This window comes from Cyprinodon tularosa, unplaced genomic scaffold (assembly GCF_016077235.1).
Source record: "Cyprinodon tularosa strain WSP-4 unplaced genomic scaffold, ASM1607723v1 ctg693, whole genome shotgun sequence".
Lineage (NCBI taxonomy): Eukaryota > Metazoa > Chordata > Actinopteri > Cyprinodontiformes > Cyprinodontidae > Cyprinodon > Cyprinodon tularosa.
Window position 1 is genome coordinate 46,704 of NW_024039444.1, and position 17,015 is coordinate 63,718.

Sequence of the window (17,015 nt, forward strand, 5' to 3'; positions counted from 1 at the left end):
CAGGCAGAGAACGTCATTGAAGAACGCCGTTCCTTCAGGCAGAGAACGTGGTTATAGAACGTGGTTCCTTCAGGCAGAGAACGTGGTTATAGAACGTCGTTCCTTCAGACAGAGAACGTCAATGAAGAACGTTGTTCCTTCAGGCAGAGAACGTCATTGAAGAACGTTGTTCCTTCAGGCAGAGAACGTGGTTATAGAACGTGGTTCCTTCAGGCAGAGAACGTGGTTATAGAACGTCGTTCCTTCAGGCAGAGAACGTCATTGAAGAACGTTGTTCCTTCAGGCAGAGAACATGGTTATAGAACGCCGTTCCTTCAGGCAGAGAACGCCATTGAAGAACGTCGTTCCTTCAGGCAGAGAACGTGGTTATAGAACGCCGTTCCTTCAGGCAGAGAACGTGGTTATAGAACGCTGTTCCTTCAGGCAGAGAACGTGGTTATAGAACACCGTTCCTTCAATTAGAGAATGTGGTTATAGAACGTGGTCCTTCAGGTTCTCTGCAGGTTCCCTCAGTGAAATGGTGAGCCAATGGGTGAATGTCTGATTGGTTGTTGTGATTCTGCAGGAGTTCTCCAGATTGTCGTTCTCTGGTTACATTCTGAATGGAGTGGAGGACAACTTCTACTACATGTCCCTGAGCAGACACCACCCAAAGAGGATCCAGGCCAACCACAGGTTGTCCCAAACCACCACCACACCCCCACAGGACCCTGAAGAACACATGGAGCCTCTGATGCTGGACAGAGAACCAGAAGCTGGGAACATCCGGCAGGTCAGGTTCCACTCTTCTTCTCCCAGTTTGTCCTCTTGGTGTGAACCATTTATTAATTGTTTTATGTCTAGAACTAAGCTGATTCCTACAGGTCAGGGAACAGGAGGAGCCTTTACCAGACGACTCTTTAAGGGTGGTGGAACATGAAGAGCGTTTCTTAGAGGACTTGTTCAGGATAGTGGAACAGGAGGAGCCTTTACCAGATGACTCATTTGGGGTGTTGGACCAGGAGGAGCCTTTACCAGACGACTCGTTTAGGGTGGTGGAATAGGAGGATCCTTTATCAGACGACTTGTTTAGGATAGTAGAACATGAAGGGCGTTTCTTAGAGGACTCTTTTAGGGTGGTGGAACATGAAGAGCGTTCTTAGAGGACTTGTTTAGGGTGGTGGAACAGGAGGAGCCTTTACCAGACAACTCGTTTAGGGTGTTGGACCAGGAGGATCCTTTATCAGACGACTTGTTTAGGATAGTAGAACATGAAGGGCGTTTCTTAGAGGACTCTTTTAGGGTGGTGGAACATGAAGAGCGTTCTTAGAGGACTTGTTTAGGGTGGTGGAACAGGAGGAGCCTTTACCAGACAACTCGTTTAGGGTGTTGGACCAGGAGGATCCTTTACCAGACGACTCGTTTAGGGTGGTGGAACAGGAGGAGCCTTTACCAGACAACTCGTTTAGGGTGTTGGACCAGGAGGAGCCTTTACCAGACGACTCGTTTAGGGTGGTGGAACAGGAGGAGCCTTTACCAGACGACTCGTTTAGGGTAGTGGAACATGAAGAGCGTTTCTTAGAGGACTCGTTTAGGGTGTTGGAACAGAAGGAGCCTTTACCAGACAACTCGTTTAGGGTGGTGGAACAGGAGGAGCCTTTACCAAACAACTCGTTTAGGGTGGTGGAACAGGAGGAGCCTTTACCAAACAACTCGTTTAGGGTGGTGGAACAGGAGGAGCGTTTCTTAGAGGACTCGTTTAGGGTGTTGGAACAGAAGGAGCCTTTAGCAGACAACTCGTTTAGGGTGGTGGAACAGGAGGAGCCTTTACCAAACAACTCGTTTAGGGTGGTGGAACAGGAGGAGCCTTTACCAAACAACTCGTTTAGGGTGGTGGAACAGGAGGAGCCTTTACCAAACAACTCGTTTAGGGTGGTGGAACAGGAGGAGCGTTTCTTAGAGGACTCGTTTAGGGTGTTGGAACAGAAGGAGCCTTTAGCAGACAACTCTTTTAGGGTGTTGGAACAGGAGGAGCCTTTACCAGATGACTCGTTTAGGGTAGTGGAACATGAAGAGCGTTTCTTAGAGGACTCTTTTAGGGTGGTGGAACAGGAGGAGCCTTTACCAAACAACTCGTTTAGGGTGTTGGAACAGGAGGAGCCTTTACCAAACAACTCGTTTAGGGTGGTGGAACAGGAGGAGCCTTTACCAGATGACTCGTTAAGGGTAGTGGAACATGAAGAGCGTTTCTTAGAGGACTCTTTTAGGGTGGTGGAACATGAAGAGCGTTTCTTAGAGGACTCTTTTAGGGTATTGGATCAGAAGGAGCCTTTACCAGAGGATTGAACAAAACAACATGAAATGCAAATTTAGTCTGCAGACTGAGGGGACCCAAAGTAACACATCCAGCCTCTTGCAGTACAGCCACGCTGTGGAGTTCAGAGATGTGCAAAAGGCTCCATTACCTTTGAGCAAAAATTTTTTTCTGCTATTCAATGAGGCATTGTTGAATGTTAAAGCTGAATGGGCTCAAGACTTTAATATTTAATTGAGAGTTATATGTAATGTGATTTATTCAATAAATAAATAATAAATAGATCAGTTGCATTTTCTGCACGTCTTTGTTTCTGATAGAGGAGTTTGAGCATTTATCGTCATGGTAAAACTGCCCAGTTCATCCTGATGTCAATTTGAGGTCATATCGCCCAGCCCTGCTTTCCATCCTCCTCAGAGTCCATTAATTCAGAGCTGCAGCCGTGTCTGGATGAAATGCTCAGGTTGAACGCAAGATGAAGCTCTAACAGTGTCTGTGTTCATCTTCAGGCTGCCTTCCATCTTCATGCAGATCCTTTCAGGGAGCCTTCTACTGCTGCTACATCAGAGGCTGGAGAAACGGCTGGAGCCAAGAAGCTGGACTCGGCAGACGTGGCGAGCTCGAGCCCCCCCCAGCCCGAGTCCACTTCTCCCCCAAAGACGGCCTCCAGCGTTAGCCTGGCCGAGTCCTCTCACAGTGAGTGTCAGACACGTTTAGATGCCTTCAGACCTCAGCCATGAAGGTCTGAATGCTGTGTGGAGCATTTCCTGATCCAATATCGATATTAGTTTGATCTCAGGGAAAAACACTTAAATCGACTGTTTGGGCTTCAGATATTTTCATGGTGATAGAAATTAGATACCGGTAGATATTTTCTTTATAGAAACACAATGCTTCCGTTTACTGTTGTTATAATCAGTGGGTCCGTCGTCAGAGGTGCCAACATTACCTTAATCAGGTTAGTTACTAGTTACCTCTCTAAAAAGTTACTGAGTTAGTAACTGCTCAGTAAAAGTAACTAGCCAGAGTAACTAGTTACTAGCCAAATCAACTAGTTAATAGCCAAACTAACTAGTTACCAGACAAAGTAACTAGTTACTAGCCAAAGTAACCAGTAACTAGCCAGAGTAACTAGTTACTAGCCAAAACAACTGGTTAGTATCCAAAGCAACGAGTTATTAGCCAAATTAACTAGTTGGTAGCCAAGTTAACTATGTATTTACATTTTTCATGTTTTAGAATTTCAAAGAATGTTTTGAAAACGTTCCTTTTTGAATTTTAAATAAGAGTAGAGCATAATTTATGTAATACAAGATGGTTGCTAATGTGTTAATTATAGGATGATTGTTAATTAATAAGTTAATTAATCATTTGAAAAGTATAGACATCTGAAAACATTAAAAAATAATCTTCACTGTTTCGTGTTTGATAAGTGAGCTGTAATATAATTACTTAGATGTGAGGATGCTTCTTGTTTATTATACAAGAAAAATGAGGTGCTATAGAAGAAAATAGTCACATTTCCATGAAATAAAAAATAGTTTTTAACTATTATTGCTATTATTGTGGAAACTTGTTTAAACCCTACCAACGGGTCGACATCATCGGTTTTGCCTCCTAATTTGCTCGAACTGGGATTTTGCTGAGAATCCTTAGAAATACTGGGCGACTCGTCTGTAGAAAAAAGGTAACGCATTACCATAGTATCTGTTAATACTGTCAGTTGTTTAATAAAATCACCTGATCAACCATTATTTTAACATTCCACTAAACAAGTATGAAATTACGATCAGTGTTGGTCTGGAATCGGGTCATTATCCGTACAGTCGGAAATGAAATGTATGGCGTCATCCCTGAGCAGAACCACGGCCTTCCTTCTGGTGTCCAGCCGCTGGTTCTGCTCTCCTCACCTGCTGACAGACGTTCAGAGCGTCAGTGGATCCCACCTGATGGTCCATCTCTAGCTGATAAAAAGTGTGGCATCACAGAAGAGCAACATTTTCCCACATTTCCCAGTAACAAATCCTCCCAATTACACATCCCAGTCCAAACTTTGGTACGGGCCATGGTTCCAGATCCATGGCGGGTTTAGTGAAGAACCTCTCCAGAGGATGATCCGTTTGCTCTTGGTACGGTCAGCGGTTTGGAGCGATCAAACTGGGAGGAGGGGGGCTTTCTGACCCCCTGGGTGCTTCTTCGGTTTTTCATCTCGATGACATTTCCACTTTGATCATAGTGAGCCGATAACATGTTTCCCCAGGCTGCAGCAGAACCAGGCCCAGTCGTGTCCAGAGCGTCGTGTCCAGCCAGGGAAGTCTGGACTCAGACATGCAGGGTAAGTGCAGTTTGTTTATTTCAGCTGTTACGGAGCACAAGGGATGCATGTCAGGCTTCGCTGTTAGCTTTAGCTTCAAACATGATCATTTAGAGCAGAAAACCTCCACTGCATGAACGCCGCTGTTGTCTTTGATGAAGGCTACGATGGCGGCAGCAGCGACTCAGAGTGTGAGAGTCCAACCTCTGACGAGCAGGAGGCCCGCTCCCCTTCAATGCCAGACTTCTGGCTCATCGTCAGGATCCATCTGGACCGAGTGAAGGTCTATTCCCATGCCAGGTCAGAACACATCCTCCTCTGAAGATGCTGGTTTCCATTTGACTCGGTTATATTCTATAGAGATTGAGATGAACCGCGTGTATGGAGTCAAAATGTTTGTAAACTTCTTACTTAGTTGAAACTGAAAAAAAAAGTTGAAACTGAAAAAATAGAAGTTGATATTTAATGTGAAATTTCTACCTTATAATGTGAGAAACTAAAAAAAGCAAACATAAGATAGTAAGAATTTAATCTAAACTCATTTTGATCCCTTTCTGACTCCATATGCGTGTTTGTCTGGATTACTTTGGTGCAGGTCGATGAGCGAAGGCAAACAGCTGTGTGCTGAGGAGCTAGGCGGGAAAGAGGAGGAGCAGGAGCTTCCGGAGTTCCTGGAGCTGCATCAGACCATGGTCAGGAGGATCGGCGAAGTGTGCCGCGTCGTCAACCAGGTGGCCATTTTGGTGCATGCTTCCTGGACGCTGCTTGAATGTTGAAGTTCATGACATGCCTTCAGTAACACAGAATTCTGCCTTTCTGGTTGTTGATGTGTTTTAGCGCATGCTGCTCCAAGACCTGCATGACAGCCATATCTGTCACACGCTGCTGGTGGCTGAGAGCGAGGAGGACATCTGGAAGAATGACTCCCTCTTCAGGCAGAGGCAGAACACCTCTGATGGTGAGGTGGGGATGGGGCGGTTCCTGTGATCCTTTGCTTCTTGAAGCTGTAATATCTCCCTCTGTCTCCTCTGAACCGTCAGACTATGGTACAGAGGAGAGCTACCAGGCCAGAGACTACCTGGCTGCCACCATGCACTTCATCCCTGGACACTTTGCCTGTGACGTGGTGTGGAGCACAGTCATCCACATCCATCCACGACTGAAGATGGGACCCAACATGGGGGTGTCCAGGGGTAAGCAGTAGATACCATACCATACCATACCAACTTTATTTATGAAGCACTTTATACACCGAACAGGACCAAAGTGCTATACACAATCATAAAATACAATAAAATTATAAAATAGAGAAAAAACGAGTGTAAAATACATATTAGTATACAAAAAGAATAAAACAAAGTAAAACCTCTCAAATTGTGCCAAAAGCCAAGGAAAAAATATGAGTCTTAAGAAGGGACTTAAAAACAGCCAGAGAAGAGGCCTGTCTTCTGCTCAGAGGCAGATCGTTCCACAGCTTAGGAGCTGCCACAGAAAAAGCACGGTCTCCTCTGAGCTGCATTTTGTCTTTGGGACCCTCAGAAGCAACTGATCAGCTGACCTGAGGGAACGGGAGGGGTGTAAGAATGCAACAGCTAAGACAGATAAGGAGGGGCGAGGCCATTAAGAGTTTTAAAAACAAATAAAAGAATTTTAAAATCAATCCTAAAATGTACTGGCAGCCAGTGTAAGGAAGCTAAAACAGGGGAAATGTGGTCGAATTTTCGTGTACCTGTTAAAAGACGTGCAGCAGCATTTTGAACCCTCTGAAGATGAGAAATATACAAGTCACTGACCCCTGTATAAAGTGAGTTACAGTAATCCAGCCGTGTCGTCACAAATGCATGGATCACTGTTTCGAAATGCTGTCTGGAAAGAATGGGTTTTACTTTTGCTAGCTGCCTTAAGTGGAAAAAGCTGGACTTTATAACGGCTCTGATGTGCAATTCCATTTTAAGACCAGCATCCATCTTAACCCCTAAATTTGTAATAACCGGCTTAACGTACTGAGCCAAGGAGCCAAGACTAGTCACGGAATCAGCAGTGGATCTGCCAAAGATCATTACGTCCGTCTTGTCCTCATTGAGTTTTAAAAAATTTAGGGCCACCCAAGCCTTCACATCTTCAAGACATAAAAACAGAGACTGAAGAGAGGTGGAGTTTACATTCTTTAGCGGTAAGTATATCTGTGTGTCATCTGCATAGCAGTGAAAGGCAATCCCATGTTATCTAAAAATAGAGCCGAGCGGAAGAAGGTAAAGTAAGAAAAGGAGCGGGCCTAGAACTGAGCCCTGTGGGACACCACACCACAGTGGAGCAGAGGGGGACCTATGGCCATCAAGACAGACACAAAAAGTACGTTCAGCCAAATACGATCTAAACCAATCTAGAGCTATGTGACCGATGCCCACCCACTGTTCCAGACGGGAAAGTAAAATGACATCATCAACTGTATCAGAAGCAGATGATAAATCCAACAGCACCAAAACAACAACGTCACCTGAATAAGTTGCTAAAAGTATATCATTAAAAACTGAAAAACCTCTAATATATTATGTTCATTAAGATAAGCCATTAGCTGATTACAGACTACCTTCTCAAGAATTTTTTAAATAAAAGGCAATTTAGAGATAGGTCGATAATTTGCCAGAACAGTAGGATCCAAAGCTGGTTTCTTAAGTAGAGGCTGCAGAACTGCATGTTTCAGAGCTTTAGGAACAACGCCTGAGGACAAGCTACTATTTACAAGAGCAAGGACAGAAGGACCTATAGCAGAGAAAGCTTCTTTAAATAATTGGGGCCAAATAACATCATCTGGAGAACCAGTTGGCCTTAAGTGATTAACCACCTCCTGCAATAATTGCAAGTTCACACATTCAAAGCTGTGGAAAACACCAGAACAAGGCAACGCAACTGAAGGATCATAAGAAGAGGGATAATCTGGGCCCTAATAGAAGCAACTTTCTCATCAAAAAAGTGTCAGAAGTTTTCACATGCAGCAGGTGAGGTCTCCATAAAGCCACTATGTGAATCATTTAGAACAGAGTTAATAATTTTAAATAGGATAGCAGGATTCTGACTATTTGATACAATCAAACCCGACAGGTATTTTCTTTGGCTGCCTTTTGCAATCCTTTGATAACGGCGCCAACATTCCTTTAATTTTAAATCCCAGAGTCCTAGTTCTCATTATGTGACCTTAATGATGTTCGAGGTCAGCATTCAGTAAAAGTTAGAGACGCCAATTAAAAGCAGCAGCGTCCTTGGAGCTAGACAGAAATGTTCTCTCAAAGGCGTCTCAGTAGGCAAAGAACCTGTTTACACCCGGAAACAATCGCTTTTAAAGGCAGAGGGAACGGCTCACTGACCCGTGTCATCGCGCTTCTTACAACTTGGAGAGCAACCCGGGTCAAACAACTCATTAGGCAACCCAGGTTAAACGACCAGGTTAAAGCGGCCCGGGCCAAACGACTCATAAAGCGACCCGGTTCAGACGACTCTGCAAGTTACCTGGGTCAAACGACTCGACAAGTGAGCCGGGTGAAACGATAAGGCAAGTGACCAGGGTTAAACAACTCGGAGAGCGACTAGGGTTGAATAACTTGGAGAGCGTCCCGGGTTAAACAATTCTGGTAGCGACCTGGGTTAAACAACTCGGAGAGATACCCAGGTCAAATGACTCATTAAGCGACCTGGGGTTAAACGACATTGCAAGTTACCTGTTTGAAACGACTCGGACAGCGACCCGGGTTAAAATCGCCCGAGTTCCGATCGGCATGCTATGGGAACAACAGACAAAGTTTGACCTGCGAATTTACGTGATACCATTTAGCACAACGTGTGTACGTCACAACATCACAGCAGGTGCGTCTGATCTAATGACTCTGCTAAATGCTAAACATTTCCGTTGGACTGGTACACTGGTCATCAATGCTAATGATGTCACCGAGAGGCAGCAACAGTGGGACAGAGGCCAGGGAGCTGCCAGCGGGGTTCAGACTGACTTTTATTGCCAATGGGAGGTGATTATTAAACCGGCTTTTACCCGGTGGGAAAAGGCTCTATTAAACACGAGTAACGCTTTCTTTCATCCTTGGGAGGTAATGAAGTTGCAGCATGTGGATGATGGACAGCTCTGTTGGAACAGTGGATGATGGACAGCTGTGCTGGAACGCTGGATGATGGACAGCTGTGCTGGAACGCTGGATGATGGACAGCTGTGTTGGAACGCTGGATGATGGAACAGTGGATGATGGACAGCTGTGTTGGAACATTGTGTGATGGACAGCTGTGTTGGAACGCTGGATGATGGACAGCTGTGCTGGAACGCTGGATGATGGACAGCTGTGCTGGAACGCTGGATGATGGAACAGTGGATGATGGACAGCTGTGTTGGAACATTGTGTGATGGACAGCTGTGTTGGAACGCTGGATGATGGACAGCTGTGCTGGAACGCTGGATGATGGACAGCTGTGCTGGAACGCTGGATGATGGACAGCTGTGCTGGAACGCTGGATGATGGACAGCTGTGCTGGAACGCTGGATGATGGACAGCTGTGCTGGAACGCTGGATGATGGACAGCTGTGCTGGAACGCTGGATGATGGACAGCTGTGCTGGAACAGTGGATGATGGACAGCTGTGCTGGAACGCTGGATGATGGACAGCTGTGCTGGAACGCTGGATGATGGACAGCTGTGCTGGAACGCTGGATGATGGACAGCTGTGCTGGAACGCTGGATGATGGACAGCTGTGCTGGAATGCTGGATGATGGACAGCTGTGTTGGAACGCTGGATGATGGACAGCTGTGTTGGAACACTGGATGATGGACAGCTGTGTTGGAACAGTGTATGATGGACAGCTGTGTTGGAACAGTGGATGATGGACAGCTGTGCTGGAACGCTGGATGATGGACAGCTGTGCTGGAACGCTGGATGATGGACAGCTGTGTTGGAACAGTGGATGATGGACAGCTGTGTTGGAACAGTGGATGATGGACAGCTGTGTTGGAACGCTGGATGATGGACAGCTGTGCTGGAACGCTGGATGATGGACAGCTGTGTTGGAACAGTGGATGATGGACAGCTGTGTTGGAACAGTGTATGATGGACAGCTGTGTTGGAACACTGGATGATGGACAGCTCTGTTGGAACAGTGTATGATGGACAGCTGTGTTGGAACACTGGATGATGGACAGCTCTGTTGGAACAGTGGATGATGGACAGCTCTGTTGGAACAGTGGATGATGGACAGCTGTGTTGGAACACTGGATGATGGACAGCTCTGTTGGAACAGTGGATGATGGACAGCTGTGTTGGAACACTGGATGATGGACAGCTGTGTTGGAACACTGGATGATGGACAGCTCTGTTGGAACAGTGGATGATGGACAGCTGTGTTGGAACACTGGATGATGGACAGCTGTGTTGGAACGCTGGATGATGGACAGCTGTGCTGGAACGCTGGATGATAGACAGCTGTGCTGGAACGCTGGATGATGGACAGCTGTGTTGGAACGCTGGATGATGGACAGCTGTGTTGGAACACTGGAAGATGGACAGCTGTGTTGGAACAGTGGATGATGGACAGCTGTGTTGGAACAGTGGATGATGGACAGCTCTTTTGGAACAGTGGATGATGGACAGCTGTGTTGGAACACTGGATGATGGACAGCTGTGTTGGAACACTGGATGATGGACAGCTGTGTTGGAATGCTGGATGATGGACAGCTGTGCTGGAACGCTGGATGATGGACAGCTGTGCTGGAACGCTGGATGATGGACAGCTGTGCTGGAACGCTGGATGATGGACAGCTGTGTTGGAACGCTGGATGATGGACAGCTGTGTTGGAACAGTGGATGATGGACAGCTGTGTTGGAACACTGGATGATGGACAGCTGTGCTGGAACGCTGGATGATGGACGGCTGTGCTGGAACGCTGGATGATGGACGGCTGTGCTGGAACGCTGGATGATGGACGGCTGTGTTGGAATGCTGGATGATGGACAGCTGTGTTGGAATGCTGGATGATGGACAGCTGTGCTGGAACGCTGGATGATGGACAGCTGTGCTGGAACGCTGGATGATGGACAGCTGTGCTGGAACGCTGGATGACTGGACAGCTGTGTTGGAACAGTGGATGATGGACAGCTGTGTTGGAATGCTGGATGATGGACAGCTGTGTTGGAATGCTGGATGATGGACAGCTGTGCTGGAACGCTGGATGATGGACAGCTGTGCTGGAACGCTGGATGATGGACAGCTGTGCTGGAACGCTGGATGACGGACAGCTGTGTTGGAACAGTGGATGATGGACAGCTGTGTTGGAACACTGGATGACGGACAGCTGTGTTGGAACAGTGGATGATGGACAGCTGTGTTGGAACACTGGATGATGGACAGCTGTACTGGAACGCTGGATGATGGACGGCTGTGCTGGAACGCTGGATGATGGACGGCTGTGCTGGAACGCTGGATGATGGACGGCTGTGCTGGAACGCTGGATGATGGACGACTGTGCTGGAACGCTGGATGATGGACGGCTGTGCTGGAACGCTGGATGATGGACAGCTGTGTTGGAACAGTGGATGATGGACAGCTGTGTTGGAACGCTGGATGATGGACAGCTGTGTTGGAACACTGGATGATGGACAGCTGTGTTGGAACACTGGAAGATGGACAGCTGTGTTGGAACACTGGAAGATGGACAGCTGTGTTGGAACACTGGATGATGGACAGCTGTGTTGGAACACTGGAAGATGGACAGCTGTGTTGGAACACTGGATGATGGACAGCTCTGTTGGAACAGTGGATGATGGACAGCTGTTTTGGAACACTGGAAGATGGACAGCTGTGTTGGAACACTGGATGATGGACAGCTGTGTTGGAACACTGGATGATGGACAGCTGTGTTGGAACGCTGGATGATGGACAGCTGTGCTGGAACGCTGGATGATGGACAGCTGTGCTGGAACGCTGGATGATGGACAGCTGTGCTGGAACGCTGGATGATGGACAGCTGTGCTGGAACGCTGGATGATGGACAGCTGTGCTGGAACGCTGGATGATGGACAGCTGTGCTGGAACGCTGGATGATGGACAGCTGTGCTGGAACGCTGGATGATGGACAGCTGTGCTGGAACGCTGGATGATGGACAGCTGTGCTGGAACGCTGGATGATGGACAGCTGTGCTGGAACGCTGGATGATGGACAGCTGTGTTGGAACGCTGGATGATGGACAGCTGTGCTGGAACAGTGGATGATGGACAGCTGTGTTGGAACGCTGGATGATGGACAGCTGTGTTGGAACAGTGGATGATGGACAGCTGTGTTGGAACGCTGGATGATGGACAGCTGTGTTGGAACGCTGTATGATGGACAGCTGTGTTGGAACGCTGGATGACGGACAGCTGTGTTGGAACGCTGGATGACGGACAGCTGTGTTGGAACGCTGGATGACGGACAGCTGTGTTGGAACGCTGGATGACGGACAGCTGTGTTTGAACGCTGGATGATGGACAGCTGTGTTGGAACGCTGGATGATGGACAGCTGTGTTGGAACAGTGGATGATGGACGATGGACAGCTGTGTTGGAACAGTGGATGATGGACAGCTGTGTTGGAACAGTGGATGATGGACGATGGACAGCTGTGTTGGAACAGTGGATGATGGACAGCTGTGTTGGAACGCTGGATGATGGACAGCTGTGTTGGAACAGTGGATGATGGACAGCTGTGTTGGAACAGTGGATGATGGACAGCTGTGTTGGAACGCTGGATGATGGACAGCTGTGTTGGAACAGTGGATGATGGACAGCTGTGTTGGAACGCTGTATGATGGACGGCTGTGCTGGAACGCTGGATGATGGACAGCTGTGCTGGAACAGTGGATGATGGACAGCTGTGTTGGAACAGTGGATGATGGACAGCTGTGTTGGAACAGTGGATGATGGACAGCTGTGTTGGAACAGTGTATGATGGACAGCTGTGTTGGAACGCTGGATGATGGACAGCTGTGTTGGAACAGTGGATGATGGACAGCTGTGCTGGAACAGTGGATGATGGACAGCTGTGTTGGAACAGTGTATGATGGACAGCTGTGTTGGAACAGTGGATGATGGACAGCTTTGTTGGAACAGTGGATGATGGACAGCTGTGTTGGAACAGTGTATGATGGACGGCTGTGCTGGAACGCTGGATGATGGACAGCTGTGCTGGAACAGTGGATGATGGACAGCTGTGTTGGAACAGTGGATGATGGACAGCTGTGCTGGAACAGTGGATGATGGACAGCTGTGTTGGAACAGTGGATGATGGACAGCTGTGTTGGAACGCTGGATGATGGACAGCTGTGTTGGAACAGTGGATGATGGACAGCTGTGTTGGAACAGTGGATGATGGACAGCTGTGTTGGAACAGTGTATGATGGACAGCTGTGTTGGAACGCTGGATGATGGACAGCTGTGTTGGAACAGTGGATGATGGACAGCTGTGTTGGAACAGTGGATGATGGACAGCTGTGTTGGAACAGTGTATGATGGACAGCTGTGTTGGAACGCTGGATGATGGACAGCTGTGTTGGAACAGTGGATGATGGACAGCTGTGTTGGAACAGTGGATGATGGACAGCTGTGTTGGAACGCTGGATGACGGACAGCTGTGTTGGAACGCTGGATGATGGACAGCTGTGTTGGAACAGTGGATGATGGACAGCTGTGTTGGAACAGTGGATGATGGACGATGGACAGCTGTGTTGGAACAGTGGATGATGGACAGCTGTGTTGGAACGCTGGATGATGGACAGCTGTGTTGGAACAGTGGATGATGGACAGCTGTGTTGGAACGCTGGATGATGGACAGCTGTGTTGGAACAGTGGATGATGGACAGCTGTGTTGGAACAGTGGATGATGGACAGCTGTGTTGGAACAGTGGATGATGGACAGCTGTGTTGGAACGCTGGATGATGGACAGCTGTGTTGGAACGCTGGATGATGGACAGCTGTGTTGGAGCGCTGGATGATGGACAGCTGTGTTGGAACAGTGGATGATGGACAGCTGTGTTGGAACACTGGATGATGGACAGCTGTGTTGGAACGCTGGATGATGGACAGCTGTGTTGGAACGCTGTATGATGGACGGCTGTGCTGGAACGCTGGATGATGGACAGCTGTGCTGGAACAGTGGATGATGGACAGCTGTGTTGGAACAGTGGATGATGGACAGCTGTGTTGGAACAGTGGATGATGGACAGCTGTGTTGGAACAGTGTATGATGGACAGCTGTGTTGGAACGCTGGATGATGGACAGCTGTGTTGGAACAGTGGATGATGGACAGCTGTGTTGGAACAGTGGATGATGGACAGCTGTGTTGGAACAGTGGATGATGGACAGCTGTGTTGGAACAGTGTATGATGGACAGCTGTGTTGGAACGCTGGATGATGGACAGCTGTGTTGGAACAGTGGATGATGGACAGCTGTGTTGGAACAGTGGATGATGGACAGCTGTGTTGGAACAGTGTATGATGGACAGCTGTGTTGGAACAGTGTATGATGGACAGCTGTGTTGGAACGCTGGATGATGGACAGCTGTGTTGGAACACTGGATGATGGACAGCTCTGTTGGAACAGTGGATGATGGACAGCTGTGTTGGAACAGTGGATGATGGACAGCTGTGTTGGAACGCTGGATGATGGACAGCTCTGTTGGAACAGTGGATGATGGACAGCTGTGTTGGAACAGTGTATGATGGACAGCTGTGTTGGAACGCTGGATGATGGACAGCTGTGTTGGAACGCTGGATGATGGACAGCTGTGTTGGAACAGTGGATGATGGACAGCTGTGTTGGAACAGTGTATGATGGACAGCTGTGTTGGAACGCTGGATGATGGACAGCTGTGTTGGAACGCTGGATGATGGACAGCTGTGTTGGAACGCTGGATGATGGACAGCTGTGTTGGAACAGTGGATGATGGACAGCTCTGTTGGAACAGTGGATGATGGACAGCTGTGTTGGAACAGTGTAGGATGGACAGCTGTGTTGGAACGCTGGATGATGGACAGCTGTGTTGGAACGCTGGATGATGGACAGCTGTGTTGGAACAGTGGATGATGGACAGCTGTGTTGGAACAGTGTATGATGGACAGCTGTGTTGGAACGCTGGATGATGGACAGCTGTGTTGGAACAGTGGATGATGGACAGCTGTGTTGGAACGCTGGATGATGGACAGCTGTGTTGGAACAGTGGATGATGGACAGCTGTGTTGGAACAGTGGATGATGGACAGCTGTGTTGGAACAGTGGATGATGGACAGCTGTGCTGGAACGCTGGATGATGGACAGCTCTGTTGGAACAGTGGATGATGGACAGCTGTGTTGGAACGCTGGATGATGGACAGCTGTGTTGGAACAGTGGATGATGGACAGCTGTGTTGGAACGCTGGATGATGGACAGCTGTGCTGGAACGCTGGATGATGGACAGCTCTGTTGGAACAGTGGATGATGGACAGCTGTGTTGGAACGCTGGATGATGGACAGCTGTGTTGGAACAGTGGATGATGGACAGCTGTGTTGGAACAGTGGATGATGGACAGCTGTGTTGGAACAGTGGATGATGGACAGCTGTGTTGGAACGCTGGATGATGGACAGCTGTGTTGGAACGCTGGATGATGGACAGCTCTGTTGGAACAGTGGATGACGGACAGCTGTGTTGGAACGCTGGATGATGGACAGCTGTGTTGGAACAGTGGATGATGGACAGCTGTGTTGGAACAGTGGATGATGGACAGCTGTGTTGGAACGCTGGATGATGGACAGCTGTGTTGGAACAGTGGATGATGGACAGCTGTGTTGGAACAGTGGATGATGGACAGCTGTGTTGGAACGCTGGATGATGGACAGCTGTGTTGGAACAGTGGATGATGGACAGCTGTGTTGGAACGCTGGATGATGGACAGCTGTGTTGGAACGCTGGATGATGGACAGCTGTGTTGGAACAGTGGATGATGGACAGCTGTGTTGGAACAGTGGATGATGGACAGCTGTGTTGGAACGCTGGATGATGGACAGCTGTGTTGGAACGCTGGATGATGGACAGCTGTGTTGGAACGCTGGATGATGGACAGCCTGCTGGTCTATGATGGTCAGCAGGAATGTGCCTGAGGAGATCTCTGTGATTCTTGGGAGCCATTCTCTCTCAGTGGAACCTCATTGATGGACAAGGCTGTTTACCTGCACCAGGCTCATTCACCACCTAGCATAAAGTGATTTGTTTGTTAGCTCTCATTGGACCTGAAAGATCAGAAAGTTCCTGAAAGTTTTGGAAAATCTAAAAGGTATATTTTTGGTTATGACTGTTTAGGTCATTATAGACAGAGATATGGTTCCAAAAAGTTATTCAATTCAGTTTATTTCTATAGCTCCAATTCCCATCATGTCATCTCAGTTCACTTTCCAGTTCACCAGATCATCCAGTCAGATTGATTCAAAGTTTTCTATCTAAGGAAAACCAGCTGATTGCATCGACTCATTGACTCTTCAGCAATCCCTCACACTAAGCATGCTTGTAGCGACAGTGGAGAGGAAAAACTCCCTTTGAACAGGAAGAAACCTCCAGCAGAACCAGGCTCAGTGTGAGCGGCCATCTGCTGAGGCCCACTGGGGTTCAAGGAGACAGAAGCAGACATAGAAAAAGAAGCATAGATAAAAAAGGCAACTGTCAACCAGCTCCACAGGCGGCCCCGTCCAGGAAACACACAGCCAGGCAGACGAGCTCCGAGCCAGCTCCCATGTCAGAGGATGAAGAGAGCACATCCAGTTAGTCACAGTCAGAGAAACAGGACTACACTGGAAAACAGGCCAAGCTCCAACATCTAGAAACAAAGGTGTTGATGGCAGCAGCACAGCTGATATTTCTCTCCAGGATGGAGTCACAGCCAAACAGGAACAGACCAGATGAAGCTACTATGAGAAAAAGCAGAGAGAGCAGAACGTTAAAGATTGAACTAACAGATTCTGCAGAGTAGGAGAATAGAGATAGAATGAAGCAGAATGATGAAAAAGGGGTCCCTATGTCCTCCAGCAGTCTAAGCCTATAGCAGCAGAACTATAGAGATAGATCAGGATAACCTGAGCCACTCTAACTAGAAGCTTTATCAAAAAGGAAAGTTTTAAGCCTAGCCTTAAAAGTAGACAGGGTGTCTGCCTCACGGACTAAAACTGGTAGTTGGTTCCACAGGAGAGGAGCCTGAGAACTAAAAGATCTGCCTCCCATTCTACTGTTAGAAATTCTAGGAACCACTAGTAAACCTGCAGATTGAGAGCGAAGTGCTCTGTTAGGAACATAAGGAACAATCAGATCTCTGATATCAGATGGAGCTTGGCCATTTAAGGCTTTATATGTGAGAA

At 47.9% G+C, this 17,015-nt stretch overlaps 1 protein-coding gene across 1 annotated transcript in view; it reads left to right on the forward strand.

Moving 5' to 3' along the window:
* szt2 (SZT2 subunit of KICSTOR complex) overlaps positions 1-17,015 on the forward strand; it is a 125,455-nt gene that overhangs the window by 40,685 nt on the left and 67,755 nt on the right. The window contains exons 37-43 of the mRNA XM_038268121.1: positions 566-772; positions 2,803-2,989; positions 4,554-4,628; positions 4,769-4,907; positions 5,203-5,338; positions 5,445-5,565; positions 5,648-5,800. Coding sequence (XP_038124049.1) covers positions 566-772; positions 2,803-2,989; positions 4,554-4,628; positions 4,769-4,907; positions 5,203-5,338; positions 5,445-5,565; positions 5,648-5,800 — 1,018 coding nt within the window. The remainder of the gene's footprint in view (positions 1-565; positions 773-2,802; positions 2,990-4,553; positions 4,629-4,768; positions 4,908-5,202; positions 5,339-5,444; positions 5,566-5,647; positions 5,801-17,015) is intronic.